Genomic DNA, 21,696 nt, shown 5'->3' with positions numbered 1-21,696 from the left:
CGAAATACCATACTCATAGGAGGTTAACAACATATTATATATGTAGATAGAAGGAGCATAGTTCAATGACCGGGATGGGACGATAGATCGATCAACACAAAATTTAAAATTCAAGTGTTGAGGGGGAAAAAATTTGAACTCAATATCTATAGGGAATGAGATTAGCGGAAGAGTAGCGTCCCTTGATTGGACGTCACTGGTTTTGAAGTGTCTCAAGCAGCTTTCACCGGAAGCGAGGACGAGAGACGCATGCGCACAACCAACATGACGTTCTCTCTCTAATAGCTTTTCCGCCGGTGACGTCACAGACTATGGGTGACGTCCAATCAAGGGACGCTACTCTTCCGCTAATCTCATTCCCCATTGTCTAAGTTAATTAGATACGTTTTTAACGTCATAAGATATCGCTTTTTACTTTTTTACTTTTTATTTTTACATTCAAAATGCGTTTGGAAACATTTTTAGACGAGCCCGTCCAAATTCTGAAATCTAATTAGGGTTTGAATTTTAAAGTCGAATTTTTCTTCACTACAAATCTTATTCATTCACTCTTTCAAGTCCCAAATAGATACATTAATAAATTGCAAAGCTAGCTATGGTTTTAATATTGTGCCTTCATGCATGAACGTGAATAAAGCCAAGAGTATAAACGTATGTGTTTCTATTAAGTGGGTTTGTAAGTAATGGAGAGACATTCAGACAGATAGATAGATAAATAGATACAAGATAGATAGATAGAGAAATGGCAAGAAAGAAAGTCAGAAAAAGAGAGAGAGAGAGAGAGAGAGAGAGAGAGAGAGAGAGAGAGAGAGAGAGAGAGAGAGAGAGAGAGAGAGAGAGAGAGAGAGAGAGAGAGAGAGAGAGCTCCAAATACAAAATTTATTATTCATATTTCTCTACAAAAATGCCGTCAGGCCACCGATGCTGCGTTTATATCGCACGTGTGAAAGAAAGAAAAGAGAGAGAGAGAGAGAGAGAGAGAGAGAGAGAGAGAGAGAGAGAGAGAGAGAGAGAGAGAGAGAGAGAGAGAGAGAGAGAGAGAGAGAGAGAGAAAAATAAGTAGGAGTGAAATATCTGTTCAATCTTAGTTATCGTTTAACATTATAACAAGTGTAACTAAATGACAAATTGCCATATTTATGGACAATAAAGATCTATCATTATTATTATTATTATTTTTATTGGGTGCCAAGCAACCTCCCACAAACGAAATGGGACCAAAATTGAAAATGGTCTCATTTTTTTTTTTTTTTTTTTTTTGTCATCCCAAAAGTTAAATTCCATGCCGGTGATCAGATGCGGGGAATCACAAGGCGAAGGCTGGCCTGGATCTCTGCCATCTTTAGTTTTCTCCATTATGAAATGTTAACAAAATATGATGTAGACTACAAATTAAAAATAAAAGATTTTGATAAATAATACAATACGATGAGACAACCCTTCCTAAACTTACTGAACTTCCCGCTCATGGTTGGTACTTATAATGACGATAGCGTCTGTCGGTTGTCAAGACGCGACTTCCAAAGGGGCGCTACTCCTTAAATCTGTTTGGAAATCTCGTTCCCTATCACTAAAAGTGCTCAAAGCGCTTTACAAGGGTCCTTGACCAACAGCAACATGTAAAATATAGAACGAGACATGACGCCTATTAGGCGATATTACATTTTTTTTTCCGACAGAGACAACGTTGTCAACGGCCGGGTACTTATTTTACGGTGGGAGAATGAGAGTGAAGAGCCTATTCCAAGGACTCAACTAGGCGCCGAGCGAGGCTCAAACTCAGGACCTTCCGATCCGAAAGCGAGTGTCATAACACAAGACCATAATATAGCCACACAGGAAAGAAAAGGAAACCACAGCTACAACATCTTTAAAATGAAATAAATAAAATAAAATGTTCAATCTTGTATCATATTTATTGTGTACAAAGAGAGAAGGGGGAAGATTTCGATCTGCGACGTGTGACGCCATTAGTTGTTACTGTTACCTTCGGTTAGAGAACCCGGCATTTAGTGGCCGGCTGGCATATTGTGTGTTATTAATCGTAATCGGATACAGTAATCATCAAAAATTTGGCAAAAATATATTAAATATTTATTTAAGTTATTTCCTAACTTTAAGAACGGAAAATAGTTTATAAATATTTGAAGAAATTGTTTGTATTAAAAATAATGAGAGGAAACACTAACTGGTATCGGTTCAGTTCAAGTATTAACATCTAATTGTCAAAATCCTATGTTTTACACCTATTTACACATGTATACTAGTTATGTGAAATATTAAACTTTTATTTTGATAAAGAGTCTTTATAGAATGCAATATCCACTGAATATGCTCGAACCGGGAGGCTCTAAATCAAATAGCTACACTTGAAATATAGGATGAGAATGGCGATTGAAATATGCTATAAAGTTGTTTTCAACAGAGACATAACTTTAAAATAATTTTGCATCCGAATACGATGAAAGAGTGAGTAAAGAGCCTTTATCCAGGACCGACCTTTGTGCTGCCCACAACAGGACTCCAAAGGTCACAAACCATGTGCTTTAATAAAACACTATCAAACGTATGGACCGTGCTGTCACTTACCAATACTGTCGGAGGTACTCTGAAATAAGGAAGTCCCAGGCTTGAGAGATTTTGACAAGATGAGGCCAGGGTCATTCTAATTGATCGATATTTGGAAGGGCTAGTTTTCAGGCGAAAAATCTTTAAAACGCGTTGGCATTTCTTTTACACAGCACGATAATAATCGTGGGTGACAGCACAGTCCATAAGCTTCATAGTGTGTTGCGATTCTACTTCTAAATCTCCGATGTCTAATGGAAAGTTACAGTTACACCATGGACCATAGAATTGATGATAAAGACGATCTTTATTATCGATAATACATAATTAAATAACAAGGATAATAATTAAACAAAATGAATGGATATACAAAATAAATCATAATCATTTTTTTAAATGTTCGAGATTGTTTTTTTTTTTTGTTTTGCTTTGTTTTTAATTTTAATATTGATCTCATTTTTAAATAACAAAAATGCAACACGAAACAATGATAAAAAACGAAAAAAAAAATAAATAAAAAAAGTGTCACCAAAGTTACAAATAGTCACTTGTTATCCTCTACACTACTGGGGAGCCTGTCCAATGACACTGTATGTATAACCATATCATTTTATGAAGTCGGTCAACTCTTGTGAAGATGCTTCTAATTTCGCATCAATAAACCTTCAATTATTTACTGAATCGTGAAAACAGTATTTCTATCTTTTTGACAAATCGCGGGTAATTTTGGAAATATTTTAATCGATCTTTAACTTTAATGGAGGTAAGGGTTTTCAGCCTTTAAAAATGTGTTCAAGAAGTACGTTAAACATGCAACAAGCAAAATCAAGTATTGAAAACAATTACGCGGCTTCACTGAAAGTAAAATACTGATAGTTTTTAATTAACTTGTTCCCAATCGTGACTACTGTCTCCATTTCTTGTTCAATGTACGGGTCTTTTAGTTTTAGCAAGATTAGTTAGCATGTCAAGTGAGAAAAATTTTAATCGAGATCTCGAAGACAAGGTCGAGCATGCGCTTTGGATATTTATTAATTTATATTATGACCTCGATGAAATGATGTGCCAGTTGGGCAGTTTTCATGGTGATCTTTTTTTCTTTTTGGGTTATATAAATTGGGATTAACATTTTGACAATCTTTTCTCCCCCTCAGATGATTAAGTTTTACTTGATCAATTGAGAAATTTACAGCAATTACAGTTATTTCCACTCGTAATTCCAAGACAAGAATAAATTTAGAAATTAATAAGTTTGAGACAAATGAACAAGAAAAAAAAATAACAACAAAGAAACAAACAAAACAAAAAACCAAACACGCAAAGATTAGTTTGTACTTTAATGAAAATTATAGCAGTACAAGTTATCCTTTAAAAATATGGAAATAGCCACGTCGAAACACTCACACACACACACACACATACAAACTCATCATCACACACACACACACACACATTATATATATATATATATATATATATATATATATACTATTTGTGGACGAATAAAGTAATATCAGAAAGAGAAAAATGAAAAATATTTAGTAGTTTAAAAAGCTATCGCTATATTTCCTTCTTAAAATACAAAACAATATTCAAGTTTGGTAAAAGAAAACCATTCGGTCCCCAACCCCCCAATCACTTACTTTACCTCTATTTATTCCACGATTGAATACAAACAATCGATATCAGTGTCAATGAAAATCATAAAAATCCATCAGAATAACTGCATTACAAAAACTAAGACTAGGCTAACTGAAATGTCCACCTCATTCAAACTCAACCGTTATTCCTTTACTATGCATATTAGTCGCATCTAAATTTCTGAGCTGAGAAATGTTTTATAAAATAAATAAATAAAGGACAGCGCGGGAAAAAATGTATCGTAGATCGGACATAGAAGGAATGAAGGCGTCACTCAGCTCTTTTTTTATTGTTTTTAGACGGCCATTTCGGTGATTCATATTCAATTACGCCCTTCCACTATTGTTTGATTAGATGCTGTCGTCTAGGCATTCCATGAGGGAATAGTATAAATAATCCATCAAACAAGATGTCTGATGTCAACGGGAATCACCCATGTTGTCCAATTGGGGGTTAATAATCTTGCCCAAGAAAAAATACAAACGAAGGCACCTGAATCGGGGCTCGAACCCGGGACCTTCCAGGTTAGTGCAATGTCTAAAAACCACTCTACCACTTCGCCCCCTTTTGGTGATTACTTATCACTAAATTATAGTAATCAGACGACAAATGTTCAATGTTACACATAGTTTTGAGTGTTGGTACGATATATCCGGCTGACGGGTGTTTTGAGTATTTTATCTAAACGCAAAACATCAATATTCACAATAACTGATCCACAAGATAACGGTATTTCAAGCAAGTGATTCGAGAATTGATCAAAAGAGCAATATCGAAAGCAGCTGATATATTTTTTAAAATCTATTATTATATTAAAAAAAAAAAAGTGGGGGATCAACATTGTTCTGAACAGCCAATGTAATTTATTTTTTTTTACCATGGAGCACAGAATTATTGACAAATCTAAAAGTTATAAAATTATTTTTTACAGACTGATATACGAGTAACTTGCAAACCTTTTTACTTAGACTAACTCTATCATCCGTTGACTCAAATTAATACGAAGCTAGGTCGTAATACTCAGTCCCTTTTGACGCTTGATTTTCATTGCTAGTAGAATTAACTCTACGCAATCCTAGCATATCCACAACAAAAATTGACGACGTAAATTTAAATCTCCCTTGATACTATCAAGCAATAATAATCTTTCTAATCTATTCTTTTTAAAAAAATAAGGTTGGGGATCAACATTGTCCCGTAAATCCAATGTTAAATATTTATAATCGAATACGGAATTACCGGCAAATCTAAAAATACAATACAGAGTATAATAAATATAAAAGATGATCGCCTGCTCCAAATAGCCGTTATTTCTCCGCAAATATTGTGGGTTCTCCATTAGTATAATTAAAGATCTAAAACTCAACGCACGATGCCAACTTAAAAGCAATCGGAGCTTTAATAGAAACCCATCTTGGTGACCCGACAAGTCTTTTTGTGCATAGTGAGACTGGTGTAGTAAGCAAAGCCTTTGCCGCACCTCTCACACTTGAAGGGTTTCTGGTGGAGATGGCGTCCATTCATATGACCAAGGTATTCCCGTCTGGATGGAAGACGCTTGTGGCATATCTCACATTCCAGATTCTTCTTTTGAGGGCTACGCATGTGAAATATAGAAGCTATAGAGCGTGCACCGCTCCCGATAGACTGATGTCGCCATGGCGTATGCATGGATCTTGGGTCGATGTTGGCGGGTGGAACTGTGGGAAATAGAAATTATATCCCTGTAAAGTCAGACTTGGTATTCATTCGGACTGACAAACACATCAATGATTTTACAACTATTATATCAGAAGAAGATAAAAACTCTGGAGAATTTTTTTTTTTCGTTCGGTTTTTTTCTTTGAAGAAAAGCAAAAACTCACCGAATAATCTAAAATAAGAGACCTTTGAGTACATTTTAAAATGAAACAAGTGAAATAACTCAGGAAAAGATATACAAAGACACATATTATAATATACCACATTTTAAGATATAATGTCACACGAATGAGAATTGAATTTGGATTGGGTGTAAAAAAAAAGAAATCAAAAAGTGAAAAACGGCAACAAAACCACTACTCACTTCACTGTATTCAATTAATATATACTAACAACCATCATACGAGACGAAGAAGTCTCCAATACGTAAGAGAAAAAACTGATATAACTATTCAGAATACTTGAAATACTTAAAATTAAGAAACAAGATTGAGGGCCGATCACCAGATAACGAAATCGATATAATTGTTATCACTGTGTGGAAATTAAGGGGCTTCCCTGAGGAAACTAACCATCTATAGCCATATTGTTTTTAAGTTCTAAAAAATTACTCTTCCCGAAACAGCGGTTCCAAAAATGAAAGGCACGCTCAAAAGACTAACGGTGGGATATCGGACAGGAGTCAGGTCACAAAAATCAAAGGTGTCTGGTAGGATCAATGTACACACTGTGTATGTATTTGTTCCTATCCTGGACCAAACGGCTCTTATCTACCTCCATTACTGCCCGTATTTCGCGAAAGAGCTCTTCAGCGAGTATTTTCGCTCAGTCATACATCACGTGTGACACAGTAACAGTATGGCTTATGTTTGGTTTTCTCAGTGAAAGTTAAGACTACATTTGAAGCGTGAAATTCCGGACGGACAATCGTTTACTGGAAAACCCTTGACCACTGTTCTAGAAACTTCGGAAGACATCACCTGGAAATACAAAATATACCTGCAAATGCACCTGAAGAAAACCTGAAGAAAACCGACGGTAGAATAAAGTCATATAAACCAACAACCCCGAGGTACGAACAATAAGTAATACCACTTTACTCGTGACACAATGTACATTCCAGCACGACTTCCTCGAATCCTCGGTACATACAAAAATGTTCGAGGAAACTGTGTGGCTCAGCAGTATGATCTTTGCCTCGCACCTGAAAGATACCTAATTCGAATATCCACTTCATTCCAGCTCAAATTTCCGCTTGAGGATGAATACAGGGAACTGTATTATTATTAGTTCGAATATCCACCGTGTTAAGTGGCCGTCATCAAACCACCTATTTCTAACTCAAATTTCCGCATGAGGATGATTAAAGGGAACTTTATTGTTATTTACCTTATTGGTATGTTACAAGTGTGTATGTGTGTGTGTGTGTGTGTGTGTGTGTGTGTGTCGGAGTGCATCACAACATTCATTTACCGTAGCCAACCATCAGCACTAATGGCGAAGTGATAAGAAAAAGTCGAGAGGTGTCTTATGCGAAATGGCGATGGGGTGTGTGAGCGCTTTGGGTGTCTGCATGTGTATTATACACACAAAAACTAGAGGTGCCTAAAAGAGTCAATACAATGGAGGGAAAGATAAAGGGAGTAAATGTGACTATAAATCGGGGAGCAACATAAGACAAACGACGTTTTGCCTTTGGCCTTTTTCAAGTAAACACGAAATATATATATATATATATATATATATATATATATATATATATATATATATATATATATATATATATATATATATATATATATATATATATATATATATATATAATATTTTACTCCCTTTATCTTTCTCTTCATTATGATGCACACACATGCAGTGTAGATAGATACACACGATACACACATAAATAATTGTCAATATCACCAATGAGTCATCAGTGGTCGAAATCACCGGGATGTTGTTTTTTTTTCTTACTTTGGTGAAATTAGTTCGAGGAAACCGTGTTCGAGGTATAAAAAAAATGTTCGAGGAACGAATGGAATTATAACAAAGAATAATAGGGAAAAAATTCGGGATATTCAAATCAGTTCGAGGAAACCGTGCTGGAGTGATTTCGAGAACCAATCGCTGAACGAATAGTTTTTATAAGAAATAGTGAGGTCATTGGAGAGGTATAATCAAAGCATCCAGGAAGTCTCCTGCGTTTGAAATTTCGAACTCGTCCCCAACGCGCGCTCCCAAGGTCGAGCAGCAGCAATGGGAACTTGATCAAAATTCCAATCGCAGGAGTTCAAGAATCTTATACTGGCAGTGATATTGATATTGGTAACTAGGAATCTGATGGCTGAATATAATCACTGGGAGCAAACTATTAATCTAAGAGCCAATGGTATCCGGTGACTTGTTCAAACGTCAGGGGTGAGGGGTCAACAAACTGAGCATTTCGTTCTCGGCTTTTGCGGCTGCAAACCATTTCGCTTGATTTGGTCACACCATGTTTTGTCCGATAATGGTAGTCCAGGTCACTTCTCCGTTTGAGGCTAGAGTGGCACAAGGGACAACAGAATTTGATGACGTATGGTTCGTGTCGAGCTTTCCAGTGTCTTTTGAATATAGCTAGGGACCCGAAGTTGTGCTGGCCAATCACTGATGATGATCGGCAGTTTCGAACTGGACAGCCTTGACCAATTGACCACAGTGTGTTAGAACTAGAACCTGGAAGAAGAGACGACGTATGGACTGTGTCAAATCGGATGCCTTATTTCATTCATGTATGACGTAATTTATAAAGTTTAACATCAATGTTTTGGCGAGCATATGAAATGATATTTTCATATTTAACGTTGCAATCCACTTGTGCATCATAAAAGATCAAAACAATTACATTTGAATATACTTCCTAAGATGAAAACATGTCTGGGGGGAAAAGGTTTCAAATAAACCTAATTTCTTAGCCTTTTGTCTGTCTTCTTATCGACAATTTAGTTTTTTAATTGTTTCGATCTTAAAAGTAGTCCAATATCATTTAAAACAAACCTGAGTGAGGTGACAAACACGATAGCGACTCCCTTAAAATCGCAATTTGTTTGTTTGTTTTTAAATGTTTTACGGCGCTTGGGACACTCTTGGAACACAACGGAAGAAGATAGGATGGTAGAAAAAAAATAAAGATTTAAGATTATAAGCACCGACAAAAAAAAGTAAGACTGGTTCAAATAAGGAACTAGTAGAATTCAAGAACAAACTACCAATAAGCCTAGATTGAGACCACCTAAAAGTCCCATTCAGACGCAAGCACGGGCCCTTAATGATGCATAACAAAGAGGTGATTTGCAAGGAATTTCCCACTCAGTCAAGGACTCCGCCCTGATCAAGTCATCCCATTCCAAGACAAGGACAGAAATCAAAATGAAAAGGGAAAGCATAATACATAGGGGTATGGAAGACAACAAGAATTACCTCTCCGCCAACCATGAGAGATCGTGACCCACCTTAAACAATCACAATAACATAAAGAGAACCGAGTGAGTAGAAGACATGAAATTATACCACTCTTGGGACAGTACGAGAAAGATATATATATATATATATATATATTATATATATATTTTATAATATATATATATATAATATATATATATATATTATATATATTATATATATATATATATATAATATATATATATATATATATATATATTTATATATATATATATATATATATATATATATATATATATATATATATAGAGAGAGAGAGAGAGAGAGAGAGAGAGATAAGATGAGAGAGAGAGAGATAGATAGATAGATAATAGATAGATAGATAGAAGAGAGAGAGAGAGAGAGAGAGAGAGAGAGAGAGAGAGAGAGAGAGAGAGAGAGAGAGAGAGAGAGAGACTTCGAAACAAAAAAAACAAATTAATTTTAAAAACGACAACAACAATAATAACAACAAGAAAGAAAAGAAAAGAAAAAGAAACAAAACATAACATTCATCAACAGTTTTAATAACTCGCAATATCATAAAACAATCTCTCAGAGATACAAAAGGCAGCACCGTCGCACTCTGACTCTGACACAACACATTTCAAAATCATTTTCCCCCTCAATCTTAAATTTTAAAACATCTCAAATCTCAGACTTTAAATAGAAGTAAGAGTTTACTGGTAAAAGTAACATAAAGTTGTCAGAACAAGATAGTGTAGTTTACACCCCTTATTTATATCACCAAATTGACCACAAACTATAAAAACGTTTCGTGTCTGAACAGTTTATGATTCCTTGTTCGTTTTTAGGGTTATTAAGGCACGTATGGCAGTCTGTTTGTTTTTATGGGTTTTTACGGCGCTTGCGACACTATCCGGTCATTTCAGCGCCAATAGAAAGGAATAGGGTAGAAGAAAGTTGTGGATCTGAAGTTAAAAGCACCGAAGAAAAACGAGGACATAGCAAACAACATTTGAAAGAGTGAAAACGGGGCATCCTAATATCGAGATGACCCAAAACAGCATTTGGACTATATATAACAATATAGATAATCTAGATTTAGAGCTTTGTTCTGTTCCTTGTTTTAATTTACTAGTCAAAATAGCATACTACAAATCATTTCCATAAATATAAACAATCCTTTTTTCTTCTCCAGATTGCCAAATCAGGACAGTCCCGATTTTATTAGGACAGTTGGTCTCTGTTCGAAGACAAAGGGAACTGGATCAAATAAGGATCAGAAGATTCAACGAGCGATCAACCGATGTGCAAATCTTGACACTACATAACAGTCCCACCCAGGCATATGCAAAGGATCCTGCTAGTAAGGATACACTCAAAGTACATTATACAATATACAGTATTCAAAACTAATAGTTATAAAATGGAACATAACAGTAACAGTAACAGGGAGGTGATTTACAAGGGGGAGAAACCACATCTCTCAAAAAGGGTACTATACATTTGACTGTCTCCCTCCCAGTTAATGATAGCCGCCTGGAAATTAACAAGCAATCCCAATCCAGAATTAAGACAGAGTGTGACTGACATGGGGAAAGGAAAACAGATATGGGGGATAGAAGAGCAAGTGACCGCCTGCCCACCATGGGAGATCAGAAGACCCTAACCACGTGACACTCTTGGTACAGGTGTGCGCCAATAAAAAGGAAGATGGGGGAAAAGTTGAAAGTCTGAGGTTAAAAGCACGAGAGAATAAGACCATGTTGTTCTTCCAAGAGCAATATGCCAAGTTTGGCGGTATCTAAAAGTCCCATCCTGAGACAAGCGAATGATCTCTCTACTTTAAAGGATACCCTCAGATACGCACATAGTATAATAAACTATTAAAAACTAAATACATGCCTTAAGGATGATTTACTAGGGAAAATTTATAATCATCTCTCAATTTTTTTTAATAAATAAAAAATCAAAGGAACTATACATTTCATTTGACTGTTTCCCTTTCAGTCAGGACGCGTGGAAAAAAAACCCCCGAGATACATATCTCAATAAAAAAAAAAATAAAAAAAAAAACAAAGGTAGAGAGCAAGAGGGGATAAGGAAACATATAATGGGGGACAGAAGACACTAAAAGTGTGAACTACCTACTGCCACAAGAGATGAAAAGATCCCGCCCCGAGTGAACAAATAAGAAAACAATGACATAAAAAAGAACCAATATCGAAATGGTTTCGCATTTTATCATTATTAAGTGTAACGTGACTCGCTTTCGAACGTGACACGGAAAATCTATTGGTCTTGTCAGTTTTAGCTAGAACTATTCCCATTTTGCCCCAAGTTGCACTCAAAACACCGGGTATAAAATTGTCAGATCCACTTGAGTATTATTTTTCAAGTATTGTTTGGTATAATCGTGTCTCAACTTAGCAGTTTCTGAGTCCGCTTTAACCCGACAATTGTCCAACTAAAGGAAGACAAGTATTTAAAGATTTGGCCTGAAAAATTGTCCTTCAATAATCGATCCATTTAAATGACCTTCATCTTAGTAAAAACTATCAAACTTGGGATCTCATGAAGTCCCAGGTTTGAGAGTGTTTTTGCCAAGATGAGAGTCATTTGCGAAGTCCCCGGCTTGAGAGTTTTTACCAAGTAGATTCTTTTAAATATCTTGGACAGACAGTGACCAACAACGGAAAGAATGAGCTGGAAGTGAAAAACAGGATTGCTATAGCTAAGTCGAGGTTCAGCCAACTGAATAACATTTTAACTTCGCAACAAACGCAGATGAAAACGAGAATAGAATACTCAAATGTTATGTCCACTCAGCACTTCTCTACGGCTCAGAAACATGGACCTTGAACATGGACCTTGAACAAACAAATAGAGAAAAGAATTGAGGCCTTTGAAATGTGGACTTTCCGTCGCCTTGGAAAAATCAGTTGGAAAGAAAAGAAAACAAATCAAGAAGTCTGTGACATCCTTGATATCAGACCGACCCTAATGAAAGTAATAAAAACAAGAAAACTAAGGTATTTTGGACATCTAAGACGCCATCAAACTGTCAACAAGGACATTCTTGAGGGTAGAGTTGAGGGGAAAAGAGGAAGAGGCAGGCCAGCAAGAACTTGGATAGATGATGTGAGGACATGGACAGGATTGTCGGCAGCCGAATGCAGTCAGCAAGCCGTCAACAAGAAAGATTGGCGTGTCATTTCAAGTCGACCTCAACCCATGAGATGACACTGGAAGAAGAAGAAGAGGGCCCTTAAATGGATCGATACTTGAAGGACGCGTGTTCTGGCCAAATTATTAAACAAGTGCTTTTATTACTAGAGGTAGGAAGTTAACTTGTTGAAAAAATGGACAGACCAGGTTGATGATGGTGCTTGATGGGGAAACGAGATTTGTTTCTGATCAAAATCGAGTGAAGACATTCCAAGTAAGGAGCCATTAGCTTTTTTTTTTAATGCGCTTTGGAAAATAACATGAGAATACCATTGCGAATTTTGCTTATTACGCATCTCCAATTTTTTCTCCTTTTTCCTTTCTCTCTTGTGTATGACAGTATGGTGATAACGGATTTTCAGTAAGAGAATGCACCATGTGTGTACTAAAATCGCCTCGACCACATGTAAACATGTACTTATTTGAAGGTCTGATAACACTGAATAAGTATGGGATCATTGTTGTAATGGAAACTTTCTAAATAACGAAAATATTGTCCATTACAACGATGTTAAACTGGCGCATTTTGGCATTCAGTTATCAGGCCTGCCAATATGTGCGCCTTATACGTAAAATAAGTAAATTTCGAATTGATGCAAATTTACTTTTTTCTTTTCTTTATGATCCAGAGCAGAAACTATTAGCCGCAATTTTTTTTCATCATTCATTTATATCCATTAAAACGTTACAAATAATACGGGAGGAGTCGTAGCTCTCTCTCTCTCTCTCTCTCTCTCTCTCTCTCTCTCTCTCTCTCTCTCTCTCTCTCTCTCTCTCTCTCTCTCTCTCTTCAAAATATCAACTTGCTTAGTGACGTCATTGTATATTGCTGCTTTCGAGTTGCTGTGTCACAGATAGACGTCTAATACGTTTATGAGTTTTTAAAATGTTGTGTTAAAACTACAAAGGCGTTTGAAAACAGAAACAAAAAACTAATGCAATACAACCAAATCTCAAATCCTAAATTAACTTGATTTGCTTTTTAAACGGATGCACCTATCTACATTGTCTTTGAAATCTGTACATATCTGCGTCCGAATTTTAATGGGGTTTTTTTTTTCCATTCCGGAAAATGGGCTTTAGTGATTGATGATACGTTTGAGTCAATCCTTTTCCCTTATTGTGTATCATTAATGGTACTCCATTTCATGACATCGTGTAAGTTGATCAAATGTCAGGGGCGAAGGGTCAACAAATTGACCATTTGGCACGTATTCCACGCGGATGCCAATCATTTCACTATCCTTGGACAAACCGTGTTTCAGACTGCAATGTGTCTCTAAGTCATTCTTCCTTTTGTGACTAGAATTGCACGATGGACAGAAATATTTCATGACAAGTTGTTCATGCCGGGCTTCCCAATGCCGTTTAAATTTAGTAAGTGTCCAAAATCTGTGACTGGAATGCACTGCTGATGAGCGACAAGTAGAAACAGGACAGCCTTGGCCACATATCCATTTAGTGTTGATAGAACCTGGTAGAAGAAACGATTTATGAACTGTGTCAGAAGAGTTCCTCTGTCTCAGAATAAGATCTCATTAAATGTTGTTGAACGTATCATCAATCTTAACGCCCCCATTCCTCCTTTCCAACTTCCCAAAATTAAAATTCAAAACAAAATCAAACAAAAAACCCAAGTAAAATCGAACTGACATTATATATATATATATATATATATATATATATATATATATATATATATATATATATATATATATATATATATATATATATATATATATATATATATATATATATTGAACAACCGCAATTGTAACATAATTCCCTGTGAACAGTTATGGCTACGTTAAAACTATAGATAAAATCTTACTATAATAATAATTGCTCATCAGCCACTCTGAGCGCATTACAATATTCGCAGCTAGTTGCTAAAAATATATAAATAAATAAATAAATTGTCCGATGAAACACATTAGACCCCTTGTATAACGGGTCCTGATATAACAGGGATTTTTATAACACCCGCTTTTTCTCCCTATTTGCCTTTTGTAAAATGTATCGGCTGTAGTAAGAACTATTTAATTTTCCGTCCTCTGGAAAGACTGTTTCAAAATTTGGTCAGAAAACTCATCCTTCATTATCGATCGATTTAAATAACCCTCATCTTGGCAAAAACTTAGCCAAGAATCAGATGAGGGTCATTTAAATCCAACGATATTTGAAGGATCAGTTTTCAGGCAATTATTTTTCGTTCCGTTTCATATTTGAACTTTTTTTTGCCATGATGAATCAAATCACGTGATATTGACTGTCGACTGATCAGACTACGATTCGGGCTACAATGGTCCATGGTCAATGGCCGACTGATAATTCTATATTTATGCCAATGAAAGTTTCATTGCAACTCAAACAAATTGAACACACACACACACACAAAACAAAACAAAACAAAAAAACAAAAAACAAAAAAAAAAAAAACAACAACTGATGAATCACGTTATTTCAGTCAGTTACAAGTTACAATGCGGAAGAATAAATTTTGTCCCCACTATATTTTCTTTTTGGTTGTACTTTGAAGCGAACCCTTCGACTTCGAGTCTCTGTTCACTCGCAGCTTGCGAGCCCGATTAGACTCGGGATTTTTAAAAGATTTTACTCACAAAAATGTGTACGTTCGACTATCTGCACTTATCTTACATTTTTTTAAAAGTCGGTGTCAATAGCAACAGGGCACTTTTTGCCTCTGCCATTCATAACCGACGTATTTCTTCCGAATCGAAGCTCTCTCAATCTAGCGTCTTTTCGACGCTAGGATGTATCTTAGTACCTATAATAAGCTTGAAGTCCGGCCTCAGCAAATGACTAAAACTTGGCCAAACTTAGTCCGAAGGTGCGTGAAATTAGTCTGGGACTTGCTTGGTCAGCTCACACAAAATCCTATTTTTTCAAGTTCTTGACCAAAGTCAGAGTCAGAGACTAAGCGCTAGTCGGCGTTCATAAAAACGTACCCAGATGTGGTCGCCGCGTAGAACACAGTTCGCCAAGTCTCTGACATGACTTCCCCGACCCAGAACTGAATGCAGAACTGCCTACGACTCATTATGTTCCTTCTTCTACTTTCTCTTTTGTATAAAATCCACGATTCTTTCAATTTGATTGTATAAAATCCATTATTAATTCAGTTTAAGTATATAAAATGTATGATTCTTTCAATTTGTTGTTTGTTTTTAAGGGTTTTGAGGCGCTTGCGATACATTTACACTCCAGCACGGTTTCCTCGAACTCATTCGAATGTCCCGAATTTTTCCTTATTATTCCAGGATCCCACTAAGAGAAAACAACTCAAATATTTACAGAATCAAAAAAATCCAGAAAACATAACTAACAATACATAACAGAGAGATGATTTACAAGGGGGGAAAATCATCCCCAAACTAATTTTAAACATTTGCTTGATTCCCTCCCAGTTAAGGACTCCAGTAAAGGCCAGGACACAACCAAGCAATCCCATTCCAAGACAAAGAAAGAAAGCAACTTGGAAAACAGATGGAAGGGGATAGAAGAAGACAAAGTAAGTAACTTCCTCCCCACCTTCTTTCAGTTTCATTATATAAAATCTATGATTATATAAAACCCACTATTCTTTTTAAAAAGTAATCATCAACTATCATCAGTAAATGGCTTAACGGTACGTGTATGTAAATGTTTCGTGGCTTCAATAGTCAATATTATGCAACTAAATACAATATAGAGCAAACATACAAAACACATTTTAAAACAATTCTTTTTATTGTCAATTATGAAACATAGGGCAATAAATAACAACACATCGTTTGGCCATGAAAATAGCAGTAAGTAGTAAGTTCAAGGAACAGAACATTTTAAAGTAATATTTTCTTAGATGTATTTTGAAGGGGAGGGGGTATAAATATGCGTAGGCGTAAGTAAGACAAAATGGATGAGTTCACAGATGGCTGAGATCATCGATTCCCAAGAGTAACCGCGATTTTAGTATAAAATTAAACACCCAAAACGTAGGTCAGATTCAATCAAAGGTAAAGGAGCACCATCAAAAGAGATACAATAAAATGCTGGACACCCTACCATATTTAATTCCAAAACCGTGGCATTGTTTTCAAAAAGATGAGAAAATATTCATCTACTATGACAAACTTAGAACCAACACAAGTTACTTCATACTTTTAAATGTTATAGGTTACAACCATCATTTTCCATTAGGCACTTACTTAAATATCCTAAAAGTGTTGCATCCGCTTTAAAATATTAAAAAAAATATAGTAATAACAAATAAATTTAACTGTAAATGAATAATCACAATAATACCCTGATCTGATTTTGAACAACCTTCGGTCCAAATAATATAGAATTTTGAACGTATTTTACGCGTGGAAGAAAAATGCCCATCATAACAAATTAAGATCATCAGTTATGCAAAATTATACTCCACTGAGTACTCCAAAGTGAACTCAATGGATCAAAAATAAAATTTAAAAAAATTCAAACCATTTGTGCGGAACCTTTCAAATCATAAAAAGGTAGCCGCTATTTTGGTTACGTTTCTTAAACACCTTTTGCGGTACTGGGACACCAGTCGGTAAAAATAAATAAATAAATTTTTTTTAAAGAAAAAAAAAAAAGACGTTAGTGTACAAAAACATATAAGTGTCAGGTAGATACTGATACAGTTCATGGATGTCTGCGGCTTTCGTGTTCTTGAAAATGTGTAGTGTAAGACGAATGAAACTAGCTCGAGAAAAGTGGAGAAGATCCCAACAACGATCTAGATACCCGATGCAAGTCATCCAGACAGAGAATTTGAACCACATGGAATGCACTCGAATATATTAAAACACTTGCAGAATAAAAAAAATAAAAAAAAAAAAATAAAAAAAATTATAACCAATAATCACATAAACAAACAAAACCAACTATAATTAATTTCTCTAATCATTTTTATGTTATACCCAACGTACTGATCTTGCTTGGGATCGTTCGAAACATCGTTTTTCTATTAATTTTTTACCCCCGCAAAGATCAGATATTTTGAGTACTATTCTGGCGTGATGGTAGTGAAGGAACCAAGAGCCAGTGGTGGCGGTCGCGCTGAGATGGTTGAAAGCAAAAAGAGGGCTTGTGTGTGTGTGTACGTGTGGAAGGGATGGGGGGGGGGGGGGGGGGGGGGGGGGGGGGGGGGGGGGGGGGGCTTCCCAAGATTGATTTAAAATACGTAAACCATAGACAAAACTAAAAAATGAGGAAAAAAAACAGTACACAGTATATCTAAAGGTGAGCAACGTAAAAGCATTTTTAAACCATATATTTTTAAAAAATGGGGGTTTCAGGATGCTTTTGGGGTTTGTTTTTTGTTTGTTTTGTTTAATGATAGCCTTGAAAATGAATACCTTTTCCGACAATATTATAATATGTGCTTCTTTTGAAATTGGCCTTTATAGAAATAGGCTCTGTATTTGTCTTTGCAAAGACCTGACTAACATAACATAGGAAAGAAGTAAGAAGTAGTGCCCAGCAGGGCCGATCCTTTTTGTATTTTGCTAGAAAGAGAGAGAGAGAGAGAGAGAGAGAGAGGGAAGAGGAGAGAGAGAGAGAGAGAGAGAAGAGAAAATAGAGAGAGAGAAAGAGAGAGCCAGTAAGAAAGAGAGTGAGAAAGAGAGAACAAGTAAGAAAGAAAGAAAGAAAGAGCGAGAGAGAGAGAGAGAGAGAGAGAGAGCGAGAGAGAGAGAGACGGTACGTTACGTGTGATGAAATTTGGCGTCTTTGCATTTTCTCCAAGCACCCATTAATGTACTGTACATGAAATCCAATTCGTTATTATTTCCTTTTCAGTATAATGAAGAAAGATAATTTTAAAAATTATCACCAATTTAGAGAATATCTGTTTCATCGCAATTAATACAAAAAAAAAATATTAAAAACCGAAACAGGCATTCAATATTCATTCGTAAAAAGAATGTGCATCCACTTGTTACTTCCGACACACCGTCCACCAGTTGACTCGCGTAAGGAAAGGCGTTTGTTGTGGTCAAAATCGTACATAAAATCAAAATTGTATTGACAATTGCATGTAAATCTATTTTTTTAAAGGAACCATAGCTACAAAATCTTTTAAAATGAAAATTAATAAAATAAAATAAAGATTTTAATCCTGGATCATATTTATTGTGTACAAAGAGAGAAGGATACAGATTTCGATGAGTGACGTATGACGCCAGTTATCTTGGGTTAGAGAACCCGGTATTTACCGGCTGACATATGTTATTGTTGTAATCGGATATACAGTAATCATCAAAAATTTGGCAAACTATCTGGTCAAATACATTAAATATTTGGATCACGTGAAGTAGAATTTTTTACCAATTTAAAGAACAGAAACTGGTTTATATGAACTTCAAGAAATTGTCTGTATTAAAAATAATGAGAGGAACCACTACCTGGTATCGGTCTAGTGCAAGTACTCATATCTAAATGTCATAATCGTGTACCGGAAGTTTAACCCATAACCGACGAGCTAAAATGATGGCGTCTGTTTTCGAAGAAATGTTGACGATACATTTGATTAAAAAATTTTTTTTTTAAATCAAGGCATTGTCTAATCAAACTTATATGTTCACGAAAACCATCTTCATGTCAATTGTAATTGTAATATATATATTTGGTTACGTTTCTTACACACCTTTTGCGACACTGGGACACTAGTCGGTTAAAAAAGAAATCATATATAAAAATATATCAAAAACCATATATATATATATATATATATATATATATATATATATATATATATATATATATAATATAATAATATATTCATATATATAATATTATAAATTAAGGACAGTCAGAGGAGCACATAGATTCTTAACGTTCTCCCATTTTTCATGAACAGATGAAATGTGTCATCGAAACAGGAACTTATCTGGTGGGCAGCAAACAAGCAAGGCGCTGTCTTTCAAATTTCATATTATTTTTCCCACGTCTCCATTCAAATGTGGCCGATATGTTCTGTAATACTTTATAATCCAATTGTAATATACTGGCTGGATTAAAAAAAGGTAATTTAAGTTAGTTTCATTGAGTGAGATCAAAGCGAGGAAAACAGTAATGGTTAATATGTACTGCGAATGCACATTAATAGATAATATCGGTTACTACCACTTGCATCGTAGCGTTACCTCTAATCTTTTTTTTTTTCTTAGCGCTATCAGTATCAGTGAGAATTGCCGGAGTCTTTAATTGCCGCCTTTCTGAATTTCATCAAAACACGATAGTATGGAGGCAACTTGTGAAGTCTATTTAAGAATTTAAGTGTTGACAAGGTGAATCGTCATGGTGATCACCATGGCTATGTGTATGGCACTGAAACCTGTTTTTAAAACACATACATTTGTTCTTTGACGGCAGAAATAAATAATAAAATCTGGCAACTACAATCAGTACTAAAACGAGGCTGCTCGAAATAAATATTATATAGCGTCTTGTAAGGGATTAATTGGGTGAATATCATGTTCAAGTAAACATCATCGTTGCCAATCATAACGTTTACTACGCTAGCCCTTCTCCAACATTTTTTAGTCTCTACTTTTCAGCTTACAACATTTGCACCATAGTCGACATTTATTTACATGACAAATTAAATACGTTTTATCATATCTTGTCCTTCCCATCGATGTTATATTCTTCACAAGAGAGTTTATTATAAACATTCCGTTCAATCCAATGCACATTTTAAGGTAAACCCGATACATTCAAGAATATCTGGCAAAGTTAGGGCGCTAATTGTCTTTCGTTTACACAGTGTGCACTGGCACTGTGGTCCGAAAAGTGGCATATCACGATGTATTAATAAAAGCAGTTTACCCAGAATAGCTTTAAAGCAGGGGCATTTAGATAAAACTCTTGATCTTAGAAAGTCTCGATTCATTGATTCATACCACCGCAAATAATTGAGTTGTGTAATCTGAATCTATTGGCCAGAGACAATTACAAATACTAATCTCTATGAAAGAACCAGGGTCCAACACCCGAGTACAATAATAAAGGAACAGCGATGGAGGCTATTTGGTCACATCTTTCGCCGAGAAGATAACATTCCACCCCAAACTGCAATGACTGAATATTTCCTTCATGGCAACAAATATGTAGGGAGACCACCAACATCAATAGTAACTATCCTGAACCAGGATCTCTCTACATGTAAGAATTTTCTAGATTCAGATGAGGCCGAATTAATCCCTGAAGAACTAAGAAAAACTGGAATGCCCTCCATACTAAAGTCACAACAAGATCATGACAGCCTCAAAACTCTGCCCCACGACAGTGACCAATGGAAACAATAAACAAGATGGATGGAGAGAGCAGCTAAACTCGTCGAGGTTTCTAAAATCTGTGACTGAATCACACAATTCTCAGCAAGCGTCATTCAGACTAAGAGGCTTACTACTTACTTGATCTGCTGTGAAGATTGAAGTAATTATCATTTATTGAAAGGAATTGAAAATTCAATATCCCTGGGTTTATGAATTAGAACTATCAATTTAGACGCAATTATGCTTTAGCCGTGTCTATAAAATGCATTCTGAGGCCAGTAAGAGGTAGGTAATCTGATAGTATTGGATTTAATTCTGGACGAAAAGTATGCACCATTTTCCACAACAGACTTATTTCAGATGAGGCAATTTCAGTACATTGATAGCTCAATCTTTAGCCCTTATGGCTGGATTTCCGCTTAAACATCAAGTCCAAAAACCTTTTCCAGTGTGAGTCCTCCAGGATCGTGATATCTGATATTGACAACGTAATCACCCCATGATTTCTGAAATGAAGAATCTCCATTGTGTCTGCTTTCAAAATGCCGCATCATGCTCGACTTCCGAGTGAATTGTTTCTGGCAGTCATCGCATTGGAACATTAGAACAAACGGCACATGTCTCTCCTGCCAGTGTCGCCGAAATTTCTTGGTGATAAAAGCAGGACAGTTGTCCACAGGGCACACTTGATGGGGTCGCCAAAGTCGTTCTGGAAATCAAAATGATAAAGCTGATGTATATCCTGACCATTCTTATTTATTTACATAAAATCTCGGCCCTAAGACTTGAAATGACAGACACTCATTCACTG

The 21,696-nt window shown here is 35.7% G+C and overlaps 1 protein-coding gene across 13 annotated transcripts in view; it reads right to left on the bottom strand.

The window, feature by feature from the left end:
• LOC144964226 (uncharacterized) overlaps positions 1-21,696 on the bottom strand; it is a 110,198-nt gene that overhangs the window by 24,687 nt on the left and 63,815 nt on the right. The window contains exons 4-5 of one of the 13 annotated variants that reach the window (XR_013643778.1): positions 7,808-8,622; positions 1,898-3,993 (exon numbers count right to left, since the gene is read on the bottom strand). The exons of 6 other annotated variants lie outside the window; for them this stretch is intronic. Coding sequence is in view for 6 of the 7 variants with exons in the window: in XM_078898252.1 (XP_078754378.1) it covers positions 8,279-8,622 (344 nt within the window). In the remaining variant the exon portion in view is untranslated. Of the gene's footprint in view, positions 1-1,897; positions 5,910-7,747; positions 8,623-9,893; positions 14,054-19,425; positions 21,595-21,696 lie in introns of those variants that run through there. 6 more of the 13 variants (XM_078898252.1, XM_078898264.1, XM_078898260.1 and 3 more) reach the window with 6 other exon arrangements.

The sequence above is a fragment of the Berghia stephanieae genome, chromosome 2, assembly GCF_034508935.2.
Source record: "Berghia stephanieae isolate SIO BIC M18660-M18661 chromosome 2, UCSD_Bste_1.3, whole genome shotgun sequence".
NCBI classification, from domain to species: Eukaryota; Metazoa; Mollusca; class Gastropoda; order Nudibranchia; family Aeolidiidae; genus Berghia; species Berghia stephanieae.
Note: the sequence above shows the minus strand (reverse complement) of the source record. Positions and strands in the feature narration are given on the sequence as shown.